General features: G+C 44.5%; 1 protein-coding gene across 1 annotated transcript in view; it reads left to right on the forward strand.

Annotated features, from left to right (window-relative positions):
• The first annotated feature begins 1,432 nt into the window (after positions 1-1,432).
• The window catches only part of ZMAT4 (zinc finger matrin-type 4), a 392,475-nt gene continuing 369,404 nt past the window's right edge, over positions 1,433-24,503 (forward strand). Inside the window, exons 1-2 of the mRNA XM_077258309.1 lie at positions 1,433-1,537; positions 1,570-1,810. Of these exons, the coding sequence (XP_077114424.1) occupies positions 1,742-1,810 (69 nt within the window). The 5' untranslated portion in view covers positions 1,433-1,537; positions 1,570-1,741. The remainder of the gene's footprint in view (positions 1,538-1,569; positions 1,811-24,503) is intronic.

Genomic DNA, 24,503 nt, shown 5'->3' on the forward strand with positions numbered 1-24,503 from the left:
TGTTATACTGTTTGGAGGGCTATGTTAGGACCATTATACTGTTTGAAGGGCTATGTGGGGGCTGTTATACTGTTGGAGGGTTATGTGGGGGCATTATAATTTTGGAGGGCTATGTGAGAACTATTATACTTTACTTTACTATACTATATTATACTTTTTAGAGCTATGGGGCCATTATACAGCGCAGAGGTTTGTGTGGGTGCCATTATACTGTATGTAGTGAAGTTTGAAGGCCATCATATTGTGTGGAGGACAGTGTTGGGGTCACAGTTGGGGTATCATACTGTGTTGGAGTCCCCATACTTTGTGAGGTGGGAACAGTAAGGCTAGGTTCACATTGCGTTAGGGCAATCCGTTTAGCGCTAGCGGATTGCGCTAACGCAATGTTTATTTAGGGGCCGTGTTAGGGGTCGCGTTAACGTCCCCACTCTCGCAGATCCCCGATCTGCGAGAGCGGGGAACGGACCTCGGGCGCGCCGCGGACGCTGCAAGCAGCGTCCGAGGCGCGTCACAGAAGAACGGCACATCACTAGCGCGAGCCGAAAAAGGCACGCGCTAGTGATGCGCTGCAGGAGAAATTGACATTGCTGTCAATGGGCACGCTAACGGCCCCGTTGCACGGCGTTAATTGCGACATTTTCGCCGTGCAACGCTGTCCGTTAGCGTGCACACATTAACGCAATGTGAACCCAGCCTAAGCGATTAGAACTTCTGCTCTGGGGCCTCATGTTTTCCATGTATGCCCCTGCTATCTATCTATCTATCTATCTATCTATCTATCTATCTATCTATCTATCTATCTATTTGTGTATCTATTATCTATCTCCTATGAATCTGTGTATGTATGAATGTATCTGTTATCTATCATCTATTATCTATCATCTATTATCTATCATCTATTATCTATCTTCTATTATCTATCATATATCTATTTATTATCTATCTACCTATTATCTATAATCTATTTATTATCTATATCCATCTATTATCCATCTATCCTTCTATATTATGTTTATAACTATTATCTATCTATCTATTATCTATCTTATCTATTATCTACTATCGATCTATCATCTCTCTATCATCTATGTATTTATTATCTATCTATCTATCATTTTTCTATCTATTTATCATCTATCTTATCTATTATCTACTATCTATATATCATCTATCTATCATCTATCTAGTATGTATCTAGGAGATCTAGAGATCTCTTCTAGCAGATTGTTTCCCCTCTGGGGTGATCCCTATACTCGTGCTCCGCTCCCCATGCAGGGCCCCAGGACAGAGCCCCCAGTAATTATTACTATGACTCCCTGGATGTGCATTGTACACATTGTTAGCAGGACCCTCTATAAAGTCTGTAGCAGAAGCCCCCACACTCCTGTCAGTGGTGATACCAGCTCTCCTCAGGGTGGGCAGCAGCGGCAGCAGCTTCCGGATTCTTCTTATTTGCTGTCAGAAGAAGTGGTCGAGGACCCTGCACTGAGCTGCGGGAGCGCCGGCAGCCCCCAATGGGGACACTGAGAGGAAGGAGGCAGTGAGGGGCTGTGTGAGGGGCTGTGTGAGGCAGTGAGGGGCTGTGTGAGGGGCTGTGTGAGGGGCTGTGTGAGGCAGTGAGGGGCTGTGTGTGTGTGCACAGCCGCCAGAGCAGAGCAAGTCCTGCAGACAGCACACAGCTCAGCCATCATCCCCGGGAATCAGGAGGACGGTGCAGCAGCAGCAGAGGAGCGGAGCCTGGATGTATCCAGCCTGTGCTGGGGGTCTCAGCACTGGGGGTTTCAGCACTGGAGGGGCGCACATAGCAGAGGTAAGTTTCCCTGCGTCTCCTTTCTTTGGGATGCGCCTCTATCACATGGCAGCAGGAACACAAAGTCCAGAACTGGAGCAGCCCTGGCACAGTGTGTCAGCTCATCCCCCTCCAGGAAATGTGACCAAAAAGGACAACAATGTCACCTATCCCTCTGCTTGTACCTTGTGCCCAGCTCCCCCCAGAGCCCACCCTGCTACCATCCAGCCCCAGCAATGCAATAGTGACAGATCTCCTAGAAATGACCCTGACTGCAAACCAGCCACCTACATCTGGGCACTCACAGCTGGGGGGACGTGCAGGGCTGTGACCGGGGTACGAATTGTTCCAGTGCCCCCCAGATGGGACAAGGGGACATTCAGCATTGTCAGTGCTGGACAGCTCCTGGGAGGAATCCTGTGCATTCACAACTGTGCCTGGGAACCCACCCTGTGCCAAGTGCTGGCACCCACCCTGTGCCTGGGAACCCACCCTGTGCCAAGTGCTGGCACCCACCCTGTGCCTGGGAACCCACCCTGTGCCTGGGAACCCACCCTGTGCCAAGTGCTGGCACCCACCCTGTGCCTGGGAACCCACCCTGTGCCAAGTGCTGGCACCCACCCTGTGCCTGGGAACCCACCCTGTGCCTGGGAACCCACCCTGTGCCAAGTGCTGGCACCCACCCTGTGCCTGGGAACCCACCCTGTGCCTGGGAACCCACCCTGTGCCAAGTGCTGGCACCCACCCTGTGCCTGGGAACCCACCCTGTGCCTGGGAACCCACCCTGTGCCAAGTGCTGGCACCCACCCTGTGCCTGGGAACCCACCCTGTGCCTGGGAACCCACCCTGTGCCAAGTGCTGGCACCCACCCTGTGCCTGGGAACCCACCCTGTGCCTGGGAACCCACCCTGGGCCAAGTGCTGGCACCCACCCTGTGCCTGGGAACCCACCCTGTGCCTGGGAACCCACCCTGTGCCGAGTGCTGGCACCCACCCATGCCCAGCTAGCTGCACAACTTTTTGTTTCTCCCCTCTCAATAAGACCATTGATGTCCCCAGGAGCTGAAATGTGTGAATTGTGTACTGGGAAACAGGTGTCTCTTTATTCCAGAGCATTGCATTGTCTATGGGGGGCATCTGGGAAGGGAAAGTTTACACCAGTGGATTTTACTAAACTCTAGGGAGGATTTTAGCATCAGAGATTGTCAGCAGCTCAATGCCAAGGTAGAAGGTAGTGACTGTTCTGCTGCCCCTCTCATCTGTAAAGTGACCCCATAAATATGTGCATGTATGTATATACAGGAGGTGGGGGGTGCTATCGTCTGTGTGCTTTACAGGGGTGTATGGCATTCCTCCAGTCCATATACCCAGATGCCAGCCCTACCTTCTTGTAGAAAGTCATGGACATAGGCGCTATGTAATATGTTCTGTCCATTCCTGGACATAGAATAATAATCATTCTGTGTAATGTTTTCACAGTATATGGCACTGACTATGGCAGTGGCCACATAACGTCACGTGACCTATTTACAAGTATGGTTTGAGATAATAATACATCTAGAATACGCTGTTTATAGTCAGAGTGCGAGTTTCTAGATCCTAGGTCTGTCTGCAGACTTCTATTTTATATGGCTATATATAAATATTTAATTAATTAATTGTCATTATTTGTTAAATATATTATTTATTTTATTATTTTTTAATTATATATATAAAATAAAATTATATATGTACACAACATGTATAAGTATATGTATATAATCATATTTGTTTCTTTTTTTTCTTTTTTTCTTTTTTTCAACCTTGCTGACTTCATTTTTTATGCATTATGGCTTATAAAGTTATGAAGTCGAAGAGCTAAAATCTCCAAGAGTTGAGACCATGCTTATCACATTATTTAGTTTGCTCAAACCACAACACACGCATCTTAAAGTCTTAAAGCAAATGTCCGTGTGTAAACACTATTTTGCTTTTTTTTCATGCCAAATATTTTGCCAATTAATGTGTTAATGCATCTTCATATCAAACAGATGTTTTGTTTTCCGGTTACAGAATCCCCCGCATAGAAACAGATCTATGATAAAATTCTGGTTGCCTCCAGCATCCACTAGGGGGAGCTAACTGCATACAGTTTATTGTATGTCAGTATGCAGTGGGCTTATAAGCGCCCTCTAGTGGTGGCAGCAGGGACACGTCTTTATCATATATTTCTAGTCTATGCAGGAGACTCTGTATCGGAAGATAGAAGAAATGAATGATAGAAATAAAGATTAAGAAATTAATCAGGATTAGGATACTGGACATATAATTTAACATTAATTATTTTAAGAGTTGGTCATTACTATTCGGTATAATCCCTCAGCTGGCTATGAAACCTACAGCTCTTTATATAACATTAGGGGGAGGTTTCTCCACTTTTGGATATGGATACAACTTAAACATCCAGTATATGTCTCTAGTTTATATCCTATGCAAGTAAATCATTATCGGCATAGGTGGTGTCCTGAGAATAAACTTATTATTTTACTTGAAAAAAGTGTCCAGAAGTATTAAGGACCTTGATATCACCTGGCATAAAATGTTTTGTAAGTGGTTATAGTGGTTATACCAAATTGGTGGTGGTCCAATCAGTGAGACCCTACTGATGTTCGTGACCACACTCCACTAAAATTAATGGGATATTTGGGAATAGTTTTGCCCCCTCACCCACTTGAGTTAAAGGATACCTCTCAGGAGGACTTTCTGCATAAACTAAAGATTTGGCTTTATGGCTGATCTTAGGCTGAGTAAATCGATACCTACTTTGTAGAAATCCACCTTGCCATTGCTGAGAAATCCAATGTTGAAGTTATATGCAAATTGTCACAACTCTGTTGTCGGGTGTCACAGAACCAGGGGCTCCTTCCCTGTCCCTAACACTAGGGGTCGCCGTAGATCGCCCTGTTTCACAGATTACTTCTGATGGTGAAGACACCAGGGCCACGTACCTTGCTTTATCTTCTGAATCCGCCCTCAATCTGTACCCTTCCCCCACCCAGGAAAGAGGGGAGTAGAAGTGTACCGTAATACACCAGCCAGACTAACAAGGTAACACGAACAGGGATAAAGGAAAATACCAATCATACAAATATACTCACACAAACAACAGAGGTAAACAATGGGGAGTGGAGGATGGAGTAAAACCAAAGTAGGAGAAGGAGGGGAATTAGCACACACTCAAAACCTAGCAACAGTCTCAGATAAACGCCTTCTCAAACAACAACCACAAACCATCATCTCCTAACCATACAGCATGAAGCTATCTCTGACAATGAGTGCTGGCCAGAGCCCAGAATATAAAGAAGATGGGAGTGGCTATCAGTGAGCAGCTGAGAACCTTAATACAGGAAAGCTTCCAGGAGCTCTCAACTGAGCATATTAACCCCTGCACTGCTAAAAGAAACCTACACCATTTAATATGAAGGTGAAGTGGTTTTAATCAGTGCAGGAGTAGGAGAAATCAGACGCTGCGGTCTTCTGGCTCCACTCTGTCATGTTAAACCTGTGACGCAAATGAGCTGCAAGTGCATTGGGGTGTGACAAAGTAATTGCATCTCCGGACCTCATTTTTTTATTTCCCACCCAGCGCCTACGTGGGTTTGATTGACAGGTCAGTCCAGATGTCAGATGTCAGACTGATCTGTCAATCAGGAGGCAAGGACAGGGAATAAAGAGGGAGAACTGGAAGCGCTTTGTCACGCCCCAATGCACTTACACCTCATTTACATATAACTTCAAAGTCAGATTTCTTAGCAATGGTAAGGCAGATTACTACATCAAAGGTATCGATTTGCTCAGCGTGAGATCAGCTCTACAGCCAAACCTTTAGATAAAAACTCCTGAGGTTTCACTTTAATAATAATGTTTATGCATTTTATCCACACATGGGGCCTCGTTCATCATTCTTCAAAATGGCGCACACGGTTCATGAATTTCGTGTAAAATCTAAAATACTCTTTAACCTTTTAGCAACTTTTTAACTCAGAAGGTTGCATTGGTCCACTAAAAATGTCACAAAAATTCAGGCATAAGTAAAATGAGGGGCTAGGGGTATGTTTGGGGAAAAATTTTGTGACTTTAAAAAAGTTGCAATTGATGAATCGGGCTGAAAGATCTGGAAATAAATACGACGTCTACAATGACAAAATTAACATAAACAGGCGAAGAAATGGAATAGACGTTAAAAAAGGTGGAAATTAAAAGAATTGGGGAAAAAGTACTAAAAAGTGGACAAAAAAAGTGCAAATACAATAATTAATTGGGCCCAATATACTTTGGCTGAAGATATTGAATTTTGAGCATTGTGAGCAGTGAAGATCCTGGTGTAACTACTCTCATCATCCCTTCTGCCTAGAACACATTCCCATTGGCTGACGGTGCAGATACATTTTACTTATATAGATACATTTGTAAACTTGATACGTTTTGTTTTTAGGCTTTCATATAACCCTATAATATGAATTTAATTATCAGGTTCTCTTTCTGGATTATCAGACGAGTCTGCAAACATTCGTAAGACTCGTCTGTAACAGAGAATAACATTCCGGAAGAAAACAGAAAACAAAATGTTATCACGATATTTACTACTGAATCCGAATTTAGAGAAATGTCCGAACAGGTTCTTTCTGCTCCTAAGATAGAAACCATATTGTATTTGTCAGATTATCAGACTGTCTGAATTATCAGATGCTGGATTAAAGGAATGTCATGTATTTATTGCTGTTTGGTGCTTTGGATTGTTATAATGGGCTGATGAAAAATTAGGAATTGTTTGAGAAAAATGAATTTTCTATAAGAAACTTGTGTCTGTAACTCCAGCAGATGCAAGACTACAACTTTTGAAACCTGCTGGGAGCTGTAGTTTTGAAAGCGCTGTACATCCACAGGTTGGAGACCACCACATGGACATAAAAAAGTTTTTGAGTTGTTTGCATGAAATAATTATTTCTGAATGTAGTCAGATATGTAAGGATGCTGGCCGGCCAATATGTCTGCTCCTGTGTAAGAAGGAAAATGTGCTCACTGCAGGCGACGGCGAAAACATGGAAGGTCAGAAACACCGAGAGTATATTATATATACAACACAAGAGGGGAAGCAGAACTCTGTACTTCTGATATTCTCCATATTGTGTCCATAGGGGGCAGTATTATACTAGCTGGTGTTTGTAGGTTCTGATTAGACGTCCTGGGATCTGAGAAGCGATATCTAATATCTATCTACAGAATCTCTCTATTTATTCATCTATACATCAATCTAAGTTACTATCGATCTATCTATCTATCTATCTATCTATCTATCTATCTATCTATCTATCTATCTATCTATCTATTATATGTTATCTTTCTATCTATCTATTTATCTCCCTATTTATTATAGATAGATGATAGATAATAGATAGATAGATGGATGATAGATAGATGATAGATAATAGATAGATAGATAATAGATAGATAGATAGTTAGGTTACGTTCACATTTGCGTTGTGCGCCGCAGCGTCGGCGCCGCAACGCACAAAGCAAACAAAAACGCGGCAAAACGCATGCACAACGCTGCGTTTTGCGCCGCATGCGTCCTTTTTTCTATTGATTTTGGACGCAGCAAAAATGCAACTTGCTGCGTCCTCTGCGCCCCGGACGCGTGCGCCGCAGTGACGCATGCGGCGCAAAACGCAAGTGCACCGCATGTCCATGTGCCCCCATGTTAAATATAGGGGCGCATGACGCATGCGGCGCCCGACGCTGCGGCGCGGACCGCAAATGTGAACGTAACCTATGATAATCTATCATCTATCTATCTATCTATCTATCTATCTATCTATCTATCTATCTATCATCTATCTTCATCGATCTATCTATCTATTATCTATCTATCTTATCTATCTATTTATCTATCTATCTAACTATCTATCATCTATCTATTATCTATCATCTATTATCTATCTATCATCTCTCTATCTATTATCTATCATCTATCTTCATCTATCTATCTATCTATTATTTATCTATCTTATCTATCTATCTATCTATCTATTATCTATTATCTATCTACAGTATCTATCTATCATCTATCTATCTATTATCTATCATCTATCTATCTATCTATCTATCTATCTATCTATCTATCTATCTATCTATCTATCTATCTATCATTTATCTTTTATAACAAGCCCATTCCTTTGATGGGAGTGATGACATGATGGTTTTTCTCCCCCGACTCCTCGTTCACACTCTAATTATACAATTAGCATGCAGCGCTCCTAGAACAATTAATCTATAACCAGTTTTTGAAAAGGTCAAAAACGTGACACCTCGAGAAGAAATAAAATGGAAATTGCTTAATCCAACAAGTGATTTGTTTAAATTAGCACAATGTTATAGAATTTCTGGTTCAAAAGAAATCTTCTCCTGTCTGCACCTATTTACTTTCTACAATTCTATTTGGCGGTGACTTACTGCACATACGGAGATCTCTGTGATATTAATTGTACATCTTTTAATTTATCTCTATATATTTATATATCTATGCAAAATAAGATACAATATTCATATGTTAGAGTGGAATCAAAACATTTGGGGCCATTTTTCTTTCCTTCCATCCCATTGGGATTGTATAAGTGCTGACTGTGAGCGCAGTATAGGACCAGCGCCATTTACCAGCATCCATTCTCCTTACTGGAGGTCGTGACATATAGATTCCCACAGCCTTTCTGTACTAAATGGAGCATGTCCAGTGCATCCCAGCACAAGGCGAGGTGTATGGCGTGGGGGATGGTGTCTGTGTATTGTTGGCTGCATATTATATAGCTTGTTGTATTTCCTAATTTGTACAAACATATATATATAGTATATAAATATACATGAGCAGGCACTGGTCCGTTTCCACTTACATTACCTCGTATAAAAGGGATTTTGTAATCACAAAATAACATTAAATCAGGATTTTATGATAACTGTAATAATTTAAAAATAAACTTGCAATTCTCACACTGCCCACTAGGGGCAATATTAGACTACTCCTTTCTGTTGAGCACACTGACATTAGCTGCAATAGACCGACTAAGGCTCTGTTTGTTTTTATAGAAGCTTTATCTAAAGCATAGACTAAACTTGGTAAAAGATCATTGTGAATCAAGGGGAGGAGGTGAGCTGTGATATCACCTATTGTGAATGGTGGATCCTGTGTTATCTGCTGTATATAGAGGTGTTATCAGTCATTGTACAGGAGGAGGAGGTGAGCTGTGACATCACCTATTGTGAATGGTGGATCCTGTGTTATCTGCTGTATATAGAGGTGTTATCAGTCATTGTACAGGAGGAGGAGGTGAGCTGTGACATCACCTATTGTGAATGGTGGATCCTGTGTTATCTACTGTATATAGAGGTGTTATCAGACATTGTACAGGAGGAGGTGAGCTGTGACATCACCTATTGTGAATGGTGGATCCTGTGTTATCTACTGTATATAGAGGTGTTATCAGTCATTGTACAGGAGGAGGAGGGGGAGGTGAGCTGTGACATCACCTATTGTGAATGGTGGATCCTGTGTTATCTACTGTATATAGAGGTGTTATCAGACATTGTACAGGAGGAGGTGAGCTGTGACATCACCTATTGTGAATGGTGGATCCTGTGTTATCTACTGTATATAGAGGTGTTATCAGTCATTGTACAGGAGGAGGAGGTGGTGAGCTGTGACATCACCTATTGTGAATGGTGGATCCTGTGTTATCTACTGTATATAGAGGTGTTATCAGTCATTGTACAGGAGGAGGTGAGCTGTGATATCACCTATTGTGGATGGTGGATACTGTGTTATCTACTGTATATAGAGGTGTTATCAGTCATTGTACAGGAGGAGGAGGTGACCTGTGATATCACCTATTGTGAATGGTGGATCCTGTGTTATCTACTGTATATAGAGGTGTTATCAGTCATTGTACAGGAGGAGGAGGGGAGCTGTGACATCACCTATTGTGAATGGTGGATCCTGTGTTATCTACTGTATATAGAGGTGTTATCAGTCATTGTATAGGAGGAGGTGAGCTGTGACATCACCTATTGTGGATGGTGGATCCTGTGTTATCTACTGTATATAGAGGTGTTATCAGTCATTGTACAGGAGGAGGAGGAGGTGAGCTGTGACATCACGTATTGGGAATTGTGGATTCTGTGTTATCTACTGTATATAGAGGTGTTATCTACTGTATATAGAGGTGTTATCAGTCATTGTATAGGAGGAGGAGGTGAGATGTGACATCACCTATTGTGAATGGTGGATCCTGTGTTATCTACTGTATATAGAGGTGTTATCAGTCATTGTACAGGAGGAGGAGGTGAGCTGTAACATCACCCATTGTGAATGGTGGATCCTGTGTTATCTACTGTATATAGAGGTGTTATCAGTCATTGTACAGGAGGAGGAGGTGAGCTGTGACATCACCTATTGTGAATGGTGGATCCTGTGTTATCTACTGTATATAGAGGTGTTAGTCATTGTACAGGAGGAGGAGGTGAGCTGTGATATCACTTATTGTGAATCGTGGATCCTGTGTTATCTACTGTATATAGAGGTGTTATCAGTCATTGTACAGGAGGAGGTGAGCTGTGACATCACTTATTGTGAATGGTGGATACTGTGTTATCTACTGTATATAGAGATGTTATCAGTCATTGTACAGGAGGAGGAGGTGAGCTGTGACATCACCTATTGTGAATGGTGGATCCTGTGTTATCTACTGTATATAGAGGTGTTATCAGTCATTATACAGGAGGGGGAGGTGAGCTGTGACATCATCTATTGTGAATGGTGGATCCTGTGTTATCTGCTGTATATAGAGGTGTTATCAGTCATTGTACAGGAGGAGGAGGTGAGCTGTGACATCACCTATTGTGAATGGTGGTTCCTGTGTTATCTACTGTATATAGAGGTGTTATCAGTCATTGTACAGGAGGAGGTGAGCTGTGACATCACTTATTGTGAATGGTGGATACTGTGTTATCTACTGTATATAGAGGTGTTATCAGTCATTGTACAGGAGGAGGAGGTGAGCTGTGACATCACCAATTGTGAATAGTTGATCCTGTGTTATCTGCTGTATATAGAGATGTTATCAGTCATTGTACAGGAGGAGGAGGTGAGCTGTGACATCACCTATTGTGAATGGTGGATCCTGTGTTATCTACTGTATATAGAGGTGTTATCAGTCATAGTACAGGAGGAGGAGGTGAGCTGTGACATCACCTATTGTGAATGGTGGATCCTGTGTTATCTACTGTATATAGAGGTGTTATCAGTCATTATACAGGAGGAGGAGGGGAGCTGTGACATCACCTATTGTGAATGGTGGATCCTGTGTTATCTACTGTATATAGAGGTGTTATCAGTCATTGTACAGGAGGTGGTGAGCTGTGACATCACCTATTGTGAATGGTGGATCCTGTGTTATCTACTGTATATAGAGGTGTTATCAGTCATTGTACAGGAGGAGGTGAGCTGTGATATCACCTATTGTGGATGGTGGATACTGTGTTATCTACTGTATATAGAGGTGTTATCAGTCATTGTACAGGAGGAGGAGGTGACCTGTGATATCACCTATTGTGAATGGTGGATCCTGTGTTATCTACTGTATATAGAGGTGTTATCAGTCATTGTACAGGAGGAGGAGGGGAGCTGTGACATCACCTATTGTGAATGGTGGATCCTGTGTTATCTACTGTATATAGAGGTGTTATCAGTCATTGTATAGGAGGAGGTGAGCTGTGACATCACCTATTGTGGATGGTGGATCCTGTGTTATCTACTGTATATAGAGGTGTTATCAGTCATTGTACAGGAGGAGGAGGAGGTGAGCTGTGACATCACGTATTGGGAATTGTGGATTCTGTGTTATCTACTGTATATAGAGGTGTTATCTACTGTATATAGAGGTGTTATCAGTCATTGTATAGGAGGAGGAGGTGAGATGTGACATCACCTATTGTGAATGGTGGATCCTGTGTTATCTACTGTATATAGAGGTGTTATCAGTCATTGTACAGGAGGAGGAGGTGAGCTGTAACATCACCCATTGTGAATGGTGGATCCTGTGTTATCTACTGTATATAGAGGTGTTATCAGTCATTGTACAGGAGGAGGAGGTGAGCTGTGACATCACCTATTGTGAATGGTGGATCCTGTGTTATCTACTGTATATAGAGGTGTTAGTCATTGTACAGGAGGAGGAGGTGAGCTGTGATATCACTTATTGTGAATCGTGGATCCTGTGTTATCTACTGTATATAGAGGTGTTATCAGTCATTGTACAGGAGGAGGTGAGCTGTGACATCACTTATTGTGAATGGTGGATACTGTGTTATCTACTGTATATAGAGATGTTATCAGTCATTGTACAGGAGGAGGAGGTGAGCTGTGACATCACCTATTGTGAATGGTGGATCCTGTGTTATCTACTGTATATAGAGGTGTTATCAGTCATTATACAGGAGGGGGAGGTGAGCTGTGACATCATCTATTGTGAATGGTGGATCCTGTGTTATCTGCTGTATATAGAGGTGTTATCAGTCATTGTACAGGAGGAGGAGGTGAGCTGTGACATCACCTATTGTGAATGGTGGTTCCTGTGTTATCTACTGTATATAGAGGTGTTATCAGTCATTGTACAGGAGGAGGTGAGCTGTGACATCACTTATTGTGAATGGTGGATACTGTGTTATCTACTGTATATAGAGGTGTTATCAGTCATTGTACAGGAGGAGGAGGTGAGCTGTGACATCACCAATTGTGAATAGTTGATCCTGTGTTATCTGCTGTATATAGAGATGTTATCAGTCATTGTACAGGAGGAGGAGGTGAGCTGTGACATCACCTATTGTGAATGGTGGATCCTGTGTTATCTACTGTATATAGAGGTGTTATCAGTCATAGTACAGGAGGAGGAGGTGAGCTGTGACATCACCTATTGTGAATGGTGGATCCTGTGTTATCTACTGTATATAGAGGTGTTATCAGTCATTATACAGGAGGAGGAGGGGAGCTGTGACATCACCTATTGTGAATGGTGGATCCTGTGTTATCTACTGTATATAGAGGTGTTATCAGTCATTGTACAGGAGGAGGTGAGCTGTGACATCACCTATTGTGGATGGTGGATCCTGTGTTATCTACTGTATATAGAGGTGTTATCAGTCATTGTATAGGAGGAGGAGGTGAGATGTGACATCACCTATTGTGAATGGTGGATCCTGTGTTATCTACTGTATATAGAGGTGTTATCAGTCATTGTACAGGAGGAGGAGGTGAGCTGTAACATCACCTATTGTGAATGGTGGATCCTGTGTTATCTACTGTATATAGAGGTGTTATCAGTCATTGTACAGGAGGAGGAGGTGAGCTGTGACATAACCTATTGTGAATGGTGGATCCTGTGTTATCTACTGTATATAGAGGTGTTATCAGTCATTGTACAGGAGGAGGAGGTGAGCTGTGATATCACTTATTGTGAATCGTTGATACTGTGTTATCTACTGTATATAGAGATGTTATCAGTCATTGTACAGGAGGAGGAGGTGAGCTGTGACATCACCTGTTGTGAATGGTGGATCCTGTGTTATCTACTGTATATAGAGGTGTTATCAGTCATTGTACAGGAGGAGGAGGTGAGCTGTGACATCACTTATTGTGAATGGTGGATACTGTGTTATCTACTGTATATAGAGATGTTATCAGTCATTGTACAGGAGGAGGAGGTGAGCTGTGACATCACCTGTTGTGAATGGTGGATCCTGTGTTATCTACTGTATATAGAGGTGTTATCAGTCATAGTACAGGAGGAGGAGGTGAGCTGTGACATCACCTATTGTGAATGGTGGATCCTGTGTTATCTGCTGTATATAGAGGTGTTATCAGTCATTGTACAGGAGGAGGAGGTGAGCTGTGACATCACCAATTGTGAATAGTTGATCCTGTGTTATCTGCTGTATATAGAGGTGTTATCAGTCATTGTACAGGAGGAGGAGGTGAGCTGTGATATCACTTATTGTGAATCGTGGATCCTGTGTTATCTACTGTATATAGAGGTGTTATCAGTCATTGTACAGGAGGAGGTGAGCTGTGACATCACTTATTGTGAATGGTGGATCCTGTGTTATCTACTGTATATAGAGATGTTATCAGTCATTGTACAGGAGGAGGAGGTGAGCTGTGACATCACCTGTTGTGAATGGTGGATCCTGTGTTATCTACTGTATATAGAGGTGTTATCAGTCATAGTACAGGAGGGGAGGAGGTGAGCTGTGACATCACCTTTTGTGAATTAATTTTTTTATCATATTTTGAGGGGTATATTATTTGTGTATTTTTTATGTTTGTTTTTACTTTCATTTATATATATTTTTTATGGTCTGTCCCTTCACGGTCAGAAAAAAAAGAATTGAAAAAATTGACCTGGTCCGGAAGGTGAAAACAGGCTGGGGGCTGAAGGGGGACAGTTTGTTGGTTCTCTCTGCAGCTTTCCTCTGCTTCATTGCTCATTCATCAGACTTTGACTTGACTTGCTTGAGTTGGCCTCTGGGGACTAAAGTCTGCTATCTCAGCCATGCCCGAGCCCACAGACTCTCCATGTGGTATCAGCCACACACTCTCACTATTTCCATCCACAGCCTCTATATACGGTAGTTATGGTGCAACACAGCGGTTTAGGATTATTCCAGCCAACACAGAGAATAATACCATGTACAGAGAAATATACATTATTGGGGGGATATATGATAGGCACAAAAGTTTTAGTAGCCTCTTCCATAAGTATTCATACATTGAAGATTACTGTGACTCACACAGATCCTAAAAATAGGTGACCCAAAATCCGACGTGAATGGAGCTCTAGTACTTTCTATGGGACCATTAGTACGCATGCTCAACCACTGATTCATTGCTATGGAAGCACTAGTGCGCATGCTCATCTGCTGTTCCATTAACTGACATGGGACCACTAATTTGCATGCTCAATCAGTGCTCCATTCATTGCTATGGGACCACTAGTGTTCATGCTCAACCATGCTCCTCATTGCTATGTGACATTTAGTGCTTATGCTCAGCCACTGCCCCATTCTTTTCCATGGGACCATCAGTACACATGTTCAACCACTGCTCCATTCATTGCTATGGGACTACTAGTGCTCATGCTCAACAATGCTCTATTCATTGCTATGGAACCACTATTGCTCATGCTCAACCACTGTTCCATTCATTGCTATGGGACTACAAGTGCTCATGCTCAACCATGCTCCATTCATTGCTATGGAACCACTATTGCTCATGCTCAACCACTGCGCCATTCATTGCTATGAAACCACTATTGCTCATGATCAACCACTGCTCCATTCATTGCTATGGGACTACTAGTGCTCATGCTCAACCACTGCTCCATTCATTGCTATGGGACCACTATTGCTCATGCTCAACCACTGCTCCATTCATTGCTATGGGTCCACTATTGCTCATGCTCAACCACTGCTCCATTCATTACTATGGGACTACTAGTGCTCATGCTCAACCATGCTCCATTCATTGCTATGGGACCACTATTGCTAATGCTCAACCACTGCTCCATTCATTGCTATGGGTCCACTATTGCTCATGCTCAACCACTGCTCCATTCATTACTATGGGACTACTAGTGCTCATGCTCAACCACTGCTCCATTCATTGCTATGGGACCACTATTGCTCATGCTCAGCCACTGCTCCATTCATTGCTATGGGATTACTAGTGCTAATGCTCAACCACTGCTCCATTCTTTATTATGGGACCTGTTGTGAATTTGCTTTTTGCTCCCTCTAGTGGTTACTAGTTTTTTGACTCTGGTTTTTCTGTCATTCCTTTTATCCGCACCTGGGTCGTTAGTTAGGGGTGTTGCTATATAAGCTCCCTGGACCTTCAGTTCAATGCCTGGCAACGTAGTTATCAGAGCTAGTCTGCTGTGCTCTTGTCTACTGATCCTGGTTCCAGTTATATCAGCTAAGTCTGCCTTTTGCTTTTTGCTATTTGTTTTGGTTTTGTATTTTTGTCCAGCTTGTTCCAAATCTATATCCTGACCTTTGCTGGAAGCTCTAGGGGGCTGGTGTTCTCCCCCCGGACCGTTAGACGGTTCGGGGGTTCTTGAATTTCCAGTGTGGATTTTGATAGGGTTTTTGTTGACCATATAAGTTACCTTTCTTTATTCTGCTATCAGTAAGCGGGCCTCTCTGTGCTAAACCTGGTTCATTTCTGTGTTTGTCATTTCCTCTTACCTCACCGTCATTATTTGTGGGGGTCTTCTATCCAGCTTTGGGGTCCCCTTCTCTGGAGGCAAGAAAGGTCTTTGTTTTCCTCTACTAGGGGTAGCTAGATTCTCCGGCTGGCGCGTGTCATCTAGAATCAACGTAGGAATGATCCCCGGCTACTTCTAGTGTTGGCGTTAGGAGTAGATATATGGTCAACCCAGTTACCACTGCCCTATGAGCTGGATTTTTGTATTCTGCAGACTTCCACGTTCCTCTGAGACCCTCGCCATTGGGGTCATAACAGTTTGCCAGGCCAGTATTAAATGTTTAATGCATTGCAGAAGAGGGATTATAAGAAAGAAGATTCTGAGTTTTTTTTTTTTTTTCTTCTTCCCCTTTACCTCAGAGTGGCTATCCTTGCTGCAGACATGAATGTCCAGACCTTGATTACAAGTGTGGACCAGCTGGCTACTCGTGTGCAGGGCATACAAGACTATGTTATCAGAAATCCTAGGTCAGAACCTAAAATACCGATTCCTGAACTGTTTTCCGGAGACAGGTTTAAGTTTAGGAATTTCGTGAATAATTGTAAATTGTTTTTGTCCCTGAGACCCTGTTCATCTGGAGATTCTGCTCAGCAAGTAAAAATTGTTATTTCGTTCTTACGGGGCGACCCTCAGGATTGGGCTTTTTCGCTGGCGCCAGGAGATCCGGCATTGGCTGATCTTGATGCGTTTTTTCTGGCGCTCGGTTTACTTTATGAGGAACCCAATCTTGAGATTCAGACAGAGAAGGCCTTGCTGGCTATGTCTCAGGGGCAGGACGAGGCTGAAGTATATTGCCAAAAATTTCGGAAATGGTCCGTGCTGACACATTGGAACGAGTGTGCACTGGCCGCTAATTTTAGAAATGGCCTTTCTGAAGCCATTAAGAATGTTATGGTGGGTTTTCCCATTCCCACAGGTCTGAATGATACTATGGCACTGGCTATTCAAATTGACCGGTGGTTGCGGGAGCGCAAAACCGCAAATTCCCTCATGGTGTTGTCTGAACAGACACCTGATTTAATGCAATGTGATAGAATCCTGACTAGAAATGAGCGGAAAATTCATAGACGCCGGAATGGCTTGTGCTACTACTGTGGTGATTCTACACATGTTATCTCAGCATGCTCTAAACGTATAGCTAAGGTTGTTAGTCCTGTCACCGTTGGTAATTTACAACCTAAATTTATTCTGTCTGTAACTTTGATTTGCTCACTGTCATCTTATCCTGTCATGGCGTTTGTAGATTCAGGTGCTGCCCTGAGTCTCATGGATCTCTCATTTGCTAAGCGCTGTGGTTTTACTCTTGAACCATTAGAAAATCCTATTCCTCTTAGGGGTATTGATGCTACACCATTGGCAGCAAATAAACCGCAGTATTGGACACAGGTTACCATGTGCATGACTCCTGAACACCGCGAGGTGATACGTTTCCTGGTTTTACATAAAATGCATGATTTGGTTGTTTTTGGGCTGCCATGGTTACAGACCCATAATCCAGTCCTGGACTGGAAGGCTATGTGAGTCTCAAGTTGGGGCTGTCGTGGTATTCATGGGGATTCCCTGCCTGTGTCTATTGCTTCTTCTACGCCTTCGGAAGTTCCGGAGTATTTGTCTGATTATCAGGATGTCTTCAGTGAGTCTGAGTCCAGTGCACTGCCTCCTCATAGGGACTGTGACTGTGCTATAGATTTGATCCCAGGCAGTAAATTTCCTAAGGGAAGACTGTTTAATCTGTCGGTACCTGAACATACCGCTATGCGTTCATATATCAAGGAGTCTCTGGAGAAGGGACATATTCGTCCGTCTTCTTCCCCTCTTGGTGCGGGATTATTTTTTGTGGCAAAAAAGGACGGATCTTTGAGACCTTGTATTGATTATCGGCTTTTAAATAAGATCACTGTCAAATTTCAGTATCCTTTACCGCTGTTGTCTGACTTGTTTGCCCGGATTAAGGGTGCCAAGTGGTTCACCAAGATAGACCTTCGTGGTGCGTACAACCTTGTGCGCATTAAGCAAGGTGATGAATGGAAAACCGCATTCAATACGCCCGAAGGTCATTTTGAGTACTTGGTGATGCCTTTTGGGCTCTCTAATGCGCCTTCAGTTTTTCAGTCCTTTATGCATGACATTTTCCGGAAGTATCTGGATAAATTTTTGATTGTTTATCTGGATGATATTTTGGTTTTTCTGATAATTGGGATTCGCATGTGGAGCAGGTCAGGTTGGTCTTTAAAATTTTGCGTGAAAATTCTTTGTTTGTCAAGGGCTCAAAGTGTCTCTTTGGTGTGCAGAAGGTTCCCTTTTTGGGGTTCATTTTTTCCCCTTCTGCTGTGGAGATGGACCCAGTCAAGGTCCGAGCTATTCTTGATTGGACTCAGCCCTCGTCAGTTAAGAGTCTTCAGAAGTTCTTGGGCTTCGCTAACTTCTACCGTCGTTTTATCGCTAATTTTTCTAGCATTGTGAAACCTTTGACGGATATGACCAAGAAGGGCTCCGATGTAGCTAACTGGGCTCCTGCTGCCGTGGAGGCTTTCCAGGAGTTGAAACGCCGGTTTACTTCGGCGCCTGTTTTGTGCCAGCCTGACGTCTCACTTCCCTTTCAGGTTGAGGTGGATGCTTCGGAGATTGGGGCAGGGGCCGTTTTGTCGCAGAGAGGCCCTGGTTGCTCTGTTATGAAACCTTGTGCCTTTTTCTCTAGGAAGTTTTCGCCTGCCGAGCGAAATTATGATGTGGGCAATCGGGAGTTGTTGGCCATGAAATGGGCATTTGAGGAGTGGCGTCATTGGCTCGAGGGTGCTAAGCATCGTGTGGTGGTCTTGACTGATCACAAAAATCTGATGTATCTCGAGTCTGCTAAACGCCTTAATCCGAGACAGGCCCGCTGGTCATTGTTTTTCTCCCGCTTTGATTTTGTTGTCTCGTATTTACCAGGTTCAAAGAATGTGAAGGCCGATGCTCTTTCTAGGAGCTTTGTGCCTGATGCTCCTGCAGTCGCTGATCCTGTTGGTATTCTTAAAGATGGAGTTATCTTGTCAGCTATTTCTCCGGATCTGCGACGTGTGTTGCAGAGATTTCAGGCTGATAGGCCTGAGTCTTGTCCACCTGACAGACTGTTTGTTCCGGATAAGTGGACCAGCAGAGTCATTTCCGAGGTTCATTCCTCGGTGTTGGCAGGTCACCCGGGAATTTTTGGCACCAGAGATCTGGTGGCCAGGTCCTTTTGGTGGCCTTCCTTGTCAAGGGATGTGCGGTCATTTGTGCAGTCCTGTGGGACTTGTGCTCGAGCTAAGCCTTGCTGTTCTCGTGCCAGCGGTTTGCTCTTGCCCTTGCCTGTCCCGAAGAGACCTTGGACACATATCTCCATGGATTTCATTTCTGATCTTCCGGTGTCTCAGGGCATGTCTGTTATCTGGGTGATATGTGATCGCTTCTCCAAGATGGTCCATTTGGTTCCTTTGCCTAAGCTGCCTTCCTCTTCTGATCTGGTTCCTGTGTTTTTCCAGAACGTGGTTCGTTTGCACGGCATCCCTGAGAATATTGTGTCAGACAGAGGATCCCAGTTCGTTTCCAGGTTCTGGCGATCCTTTTGTAGTAGGATGGGCATTGATTTGTCGTTTTCGTCTGCTTTCCATCCTCAGACTAATGGACAGACGGAGCGAACCAATCAGACTTTGGAGGCTTATTTGAGGTGTTTTGTCTCTGCTGATCAGGACGATTGGGTGACATTCTTGCCGTTGGCTGAGTTTGCCCTTAATAATCGGGCTAGTTCCGCCACCTTGGTTTCGCCTTTTTTCTGCAACTCTGGTTTCCATCCTCGCTTTTCTTCGGGTCATGTGGAGCCTTCTGACTGTCCTGGGGTGGATTCTGTGGTGGATAGGTTGCAGCAGATCTGGAATCATGTGGTGGACAACTTGAAGTTGTCACAGGAGAAGGCTCAGCGCTTTGCCAACCGCCGCCGCGGTGTGGGTCCCCGACTACGCGTTGGGGATTTGGTATGGCTTTCTTCCCGCTTTGTTCCTATGAAGGTCTCCTCTCCCAAATTTAAACCTCGTTTTATTGGGCCTTACAAGATATTGGAAATCCTTAATCCTGTATCTTTTCGTCTGGATCTTCCTGTGTCGTTTGCTATTCACAATGTATTTCATAGGTCCTTGTTGCGGCGGTACATTGTGCCTGTAGTTCCTTCTGCTGAGCCTCCTGCTCCGGTGTTGGTTGAGGGCGAGTTGGAGTACGTGGTGGAGAAGATCTTGGATTCTCGCCTCTCCAGGCGGAGGCTTCAGTACCTGGTCAAGTGGAAGGGCTATGGTCAGGAGGATAATTCCTGGGTGGTCGCCTCTGATGTTCATGCGGCCGATTTAGTTCGTGCCTTTCATGCCGCTCATCCTGATCGCCCTGGTGGTCGTGGTGAGGGTTCGGTGACCCCTCACTAAGGGGGGGGTACTGTTGTGAATTTGCTTTTTGCTCCCTCTAGTGGTTACTAGTTTTTTGACTCTGGTTTTTCTGTCATTCCTTTTATCCGCACCTGGGTCGTTAGTTAGGGGTGTTGCTATATAAGCTCCCTGGACCTTCAGTTCAATGCCTGGCAACGTAGTTATCAGAGCTAGTCTGCTGTGCTCTTGTCTACTGATCCTGGTTCCAGTTATATCAGCTAAGTCTGCCTTTTGCTTTTTGCTATTTGTTTTGGTTTTGTATTTTTGTCCAGCTTGTTCCAAATCTATATCCTGACCTTTGCTGGAAGCTCTAGGGGGCTGGTGTTCTCCCCCCGGACCGTTAGACGGTTCGGGGGTTCTTGAATTTCCAGTGTGGATTTTGATAGGGTTTTTGTTGACCATATAAGTTACCTTTCTTTATTCTGCTATCAGTAAGCGGGCCTCTCTGTGCTAAACCTGGTTCATTTCTGTGTTTGTCATTTCCTCTTACCTCACCGTCATTATTTGTGGGGGGCTTCTATCCAGCTTTGGGGTCCCCTTCTCTGGAGGCAAGAAAGGTCTTTGTTTTCCTCTACTAGGGGTAGCTAGATTCTCCGGCTGGCGCGTGTCATCTAGAATCAACGTAGGAATGATCCCCGGCTACTTCTAGTGTTGGCGTTAGGAGTAGATATATGGTCAACCCAGTTACCACTGCCCTATGAGCTGGATTTTTGTATTCTGCAGACTTCCACGTTCCTCTGAGACCCTCGCCATTGGGGTCATAACAGGGACCACTAGTACGCATCTTCAACCACTGCTCCATTCATTGCTATGGGACTACTAGTGCTCATGCGCAACCATGCTCCATTCATCGCTATGGGACTACCAGTGCTCATGCTCAACCACTGCTCCATTCATTGCTATGGGACTACTAGAGCTCATGCTCAACCACTGCTCCATTCATTGCTATGGGACCACTATTGCTTATGCTCAACCACTGCTCCATTCATTGCTGTGGGACTACTAGTGCTCATGCGCAACCATGCTCCATTCATCGCTATGGGACTACCAGTGCTCATGCTCAACCACTGCTCCATTCATTGCTATGGGACTACTAGAGCTCATGCTCAACCACTGCTCCATTCATTGCTATGGGACTACTAGAGCTCATGCTCAACCACTGCTCCATTCATTGCTATGGGAGCACTATTGCTCATGCTCAACCACTGCTCCATTCATTGCTATGGGTCCACTATTGCTCATGCTCAACCACTGCTCCATTCATTGCTATGGGACTACTAGTGCTCATGCTCGACCATGCTCCATTTATTGCTATGGGACTACTAGTGCTCATGCTCGACCATGCTCCATTCATTGCTATGGGACTACTAGTGCTCATGCTCAACCATTCTCCATTCATTATTATGAGACCACTAGTGCTCATGCATGACTTCTAGTATCATAGACTGACATTTCACACAGACCCTTATTTTCTTAATCACATGGAATCCCAGCCGTGTGACCCCCCGCCGATCATACATTTGTCCCCTATCCTACGGATGGGTGATTAATGTTGCTCTTATGATGACCCTGGGTGAATTCTGGCTATGCATTCTCCCCGCTTTTTCCGCAAGATCCTTTATACGTTTTCTCCTTGTTGTTCTCACAAGTGTGAAGTTGAACTTTTCCTTCTTAGCCTGGCGCGATTCCCCGCACGGTGTTGCAGACTGTTATTGCGCTGCTCGGCTTTGTTGTAAGACGCCAATAATTGCTTTCCAAGGTGTCAGTGTGCCATCACTCCCCGGAGCAATCACATCTCAGCCGGAGAAGTGTGATACTGCAAAAGTGCAGAAAGTGATCAAAAATTGTGTGCTGCTGAGTGACAGCTGACGGAGGCCGCGTCCATAGTCCACCTTTTATAGATCAGTACCTGTTTCAGATATAACGTCAGTGCCGAAATCCATCAAATGCACTGGGAAATATCGAATAATCCATGATTATTGTATAGCCTGAACCAATATATAGAACCACAACATAGCACTGGATGCTCCCAGTCCCAGAGTTTGTCCGCTCTGATCAGAGCATTTCCACATTGCAGGTCCAAACAGATGATAAAACTACTCAAAAACTCCCAAAGGACTGACCGGGATTTATAAAAAAAACTATTGGGCTAATCTTAGTATTGCCAACCGTCCTGAAATCCCAGGACAGTGTGTAAAGATACAGAACCTTATTCATAGACTGTCCGGAAAAAATAAAAAGTCAAGTTGGCAACTTTGCAAACAGCAGCGAAGTTGATGCACTGGCACATTCCCGCTGATGGTCGCGGTTTACTCTCCTGCACTTGCGCTTCATCACCTTCCACTAATGCCTAGTCTGGGAGTACAGAGTGAGAAGAACAGGTCCTCAGGTCCATGGCGCCCCCACCAGACATGGCAGGGGATGTGTGCTGCACCTTCACACTTCTTAAAGAAAGGCCTTTCTATGGATGATTTTAATTTGTGTATTGGGTCCAAAGTAAATGGGTTGCAGTGGTCACAAGAGCACTACTGATCCCATAGAAGTGAATGGAGTGGTGGTCACACATGCACTACTGCTCCTGGAGCGCCCGCCAGGGCTGTAGGGTACTTGGGCCGGGTCCGACGGTTCTTAAGGGGGTTGTCACGGCAGCAGTGACCCGGTCCGTGGTCCTGGGCGTCCTGTAAAATTAATGAAATGGAGGGGAAATAAAGTTTATGGGGAGATTGTTCATGAAGCCACCCATGGTGTTCGGCAATGGATGGCCGACGCTGCTGTTCCGGTCCACTGGGGCAGTTGGTGACGCAGCAGAGTTGGTACAGCTCTCAACGTGTAGAGCTAGGCCTCAGGGCAGTGATGGTGTAAAATGTGATGGTCAATCTTGTGGTGCAGGGCAGGTGGCGCAGCAATAATACAGAGGACACAGCAGGGTGCAGTTTCCACTCTTCACTCACAGTTCTTTATGCAATCCCAGGCCGGGTGCTGTGTCCTCCGGGTCTGTGGTCCAGTCAGCTCTCAGGTAAATTGGGGTACAGAACCCCCTTCTTATGTTCCTTCCCTGGCCGTCTCACTGCGCTGGCTTCTCCTCTCCTGCCCTGCGCTTTCACACACAGTGTCAAGAACAAAATTTGTTTAGGAGGGCACCACAACAAGTACGAAGGGATACACCCAGGGTCAATACAAGAATTACAAAATTTATACAAAGAAAAAGCTGCAAAACCCAGTGTCCCAAGCCAGCAGCCTCGGGTCTTGCTGGGCGAAGTACTCCTGGTCCCCTTGACCGTATGTGGCTGCCTTTTCTGCGAATGTGTGTGGTAGTGGCTGTGGCACATTCAATTCCCAAAGCCTCCAGTTGGCTAGCTGAGCCTTGTAGTTCTCCACTAGTCTGGGGGCCGGTTCCCCCAGTGCAACCTGGTCCCTCCACATAACTACAGTTGGTGTGGATACAGGCCCCACGGGTAGATTGCTCACTACCCGTGCCCCTAGGACCCCTTCTTTCTCTCTCACTCTCTGGAACTTCTCTATGTTCTCTCTCTCTGTTCTCTGGTGCTGGGAAGAGCTACTCACTCCTCAAGTCCCCAGCTCCTGACTCTCCAACCAGCTCCTCCCTCTTGTTTCCACACCCTCTACCTATTGCCTCCCTCCCTGGCCTGAAGAGGTCTAGTGTTGGATGCTAGTGTGTGGGTACTGGGTAGTGTCCCCTCCTTACCCGAGAGTAGCAGGGTACCACACCTCTGGCTGAGGTTCAGTACCTCTGTGGCGACTGGACCCTCAGGGGTGCCACACTCCCATAGAAGTGTATGTAGTGGAAGTCACACATGCGCACTACTGCTCCCATACAAGTGTATGGCGTGGTGGTCACACATGTGCACTACTTCTCCCATAGAAGTGTATTAAGTGGTGGTCACACATGCACACTACTGATCCCATAGAAGTGAAT

Source organism: Ranitomeya variabilis, chromosome 4 (genome assembly GCF_051348905.1).
Source record: "Ranitomeya variabilis isolate aRanVar5 chromosome 4, aRanVar5.hap1, whole genome shotgun sequence".
Classification (NCBI taxonomy): domain Eukaryota; kingdom Metazoa; phylum Chordata; class Amphibia; order Anura; family Dendrobatidae; genus Ranitomeya; species Ranitomeya variabilis.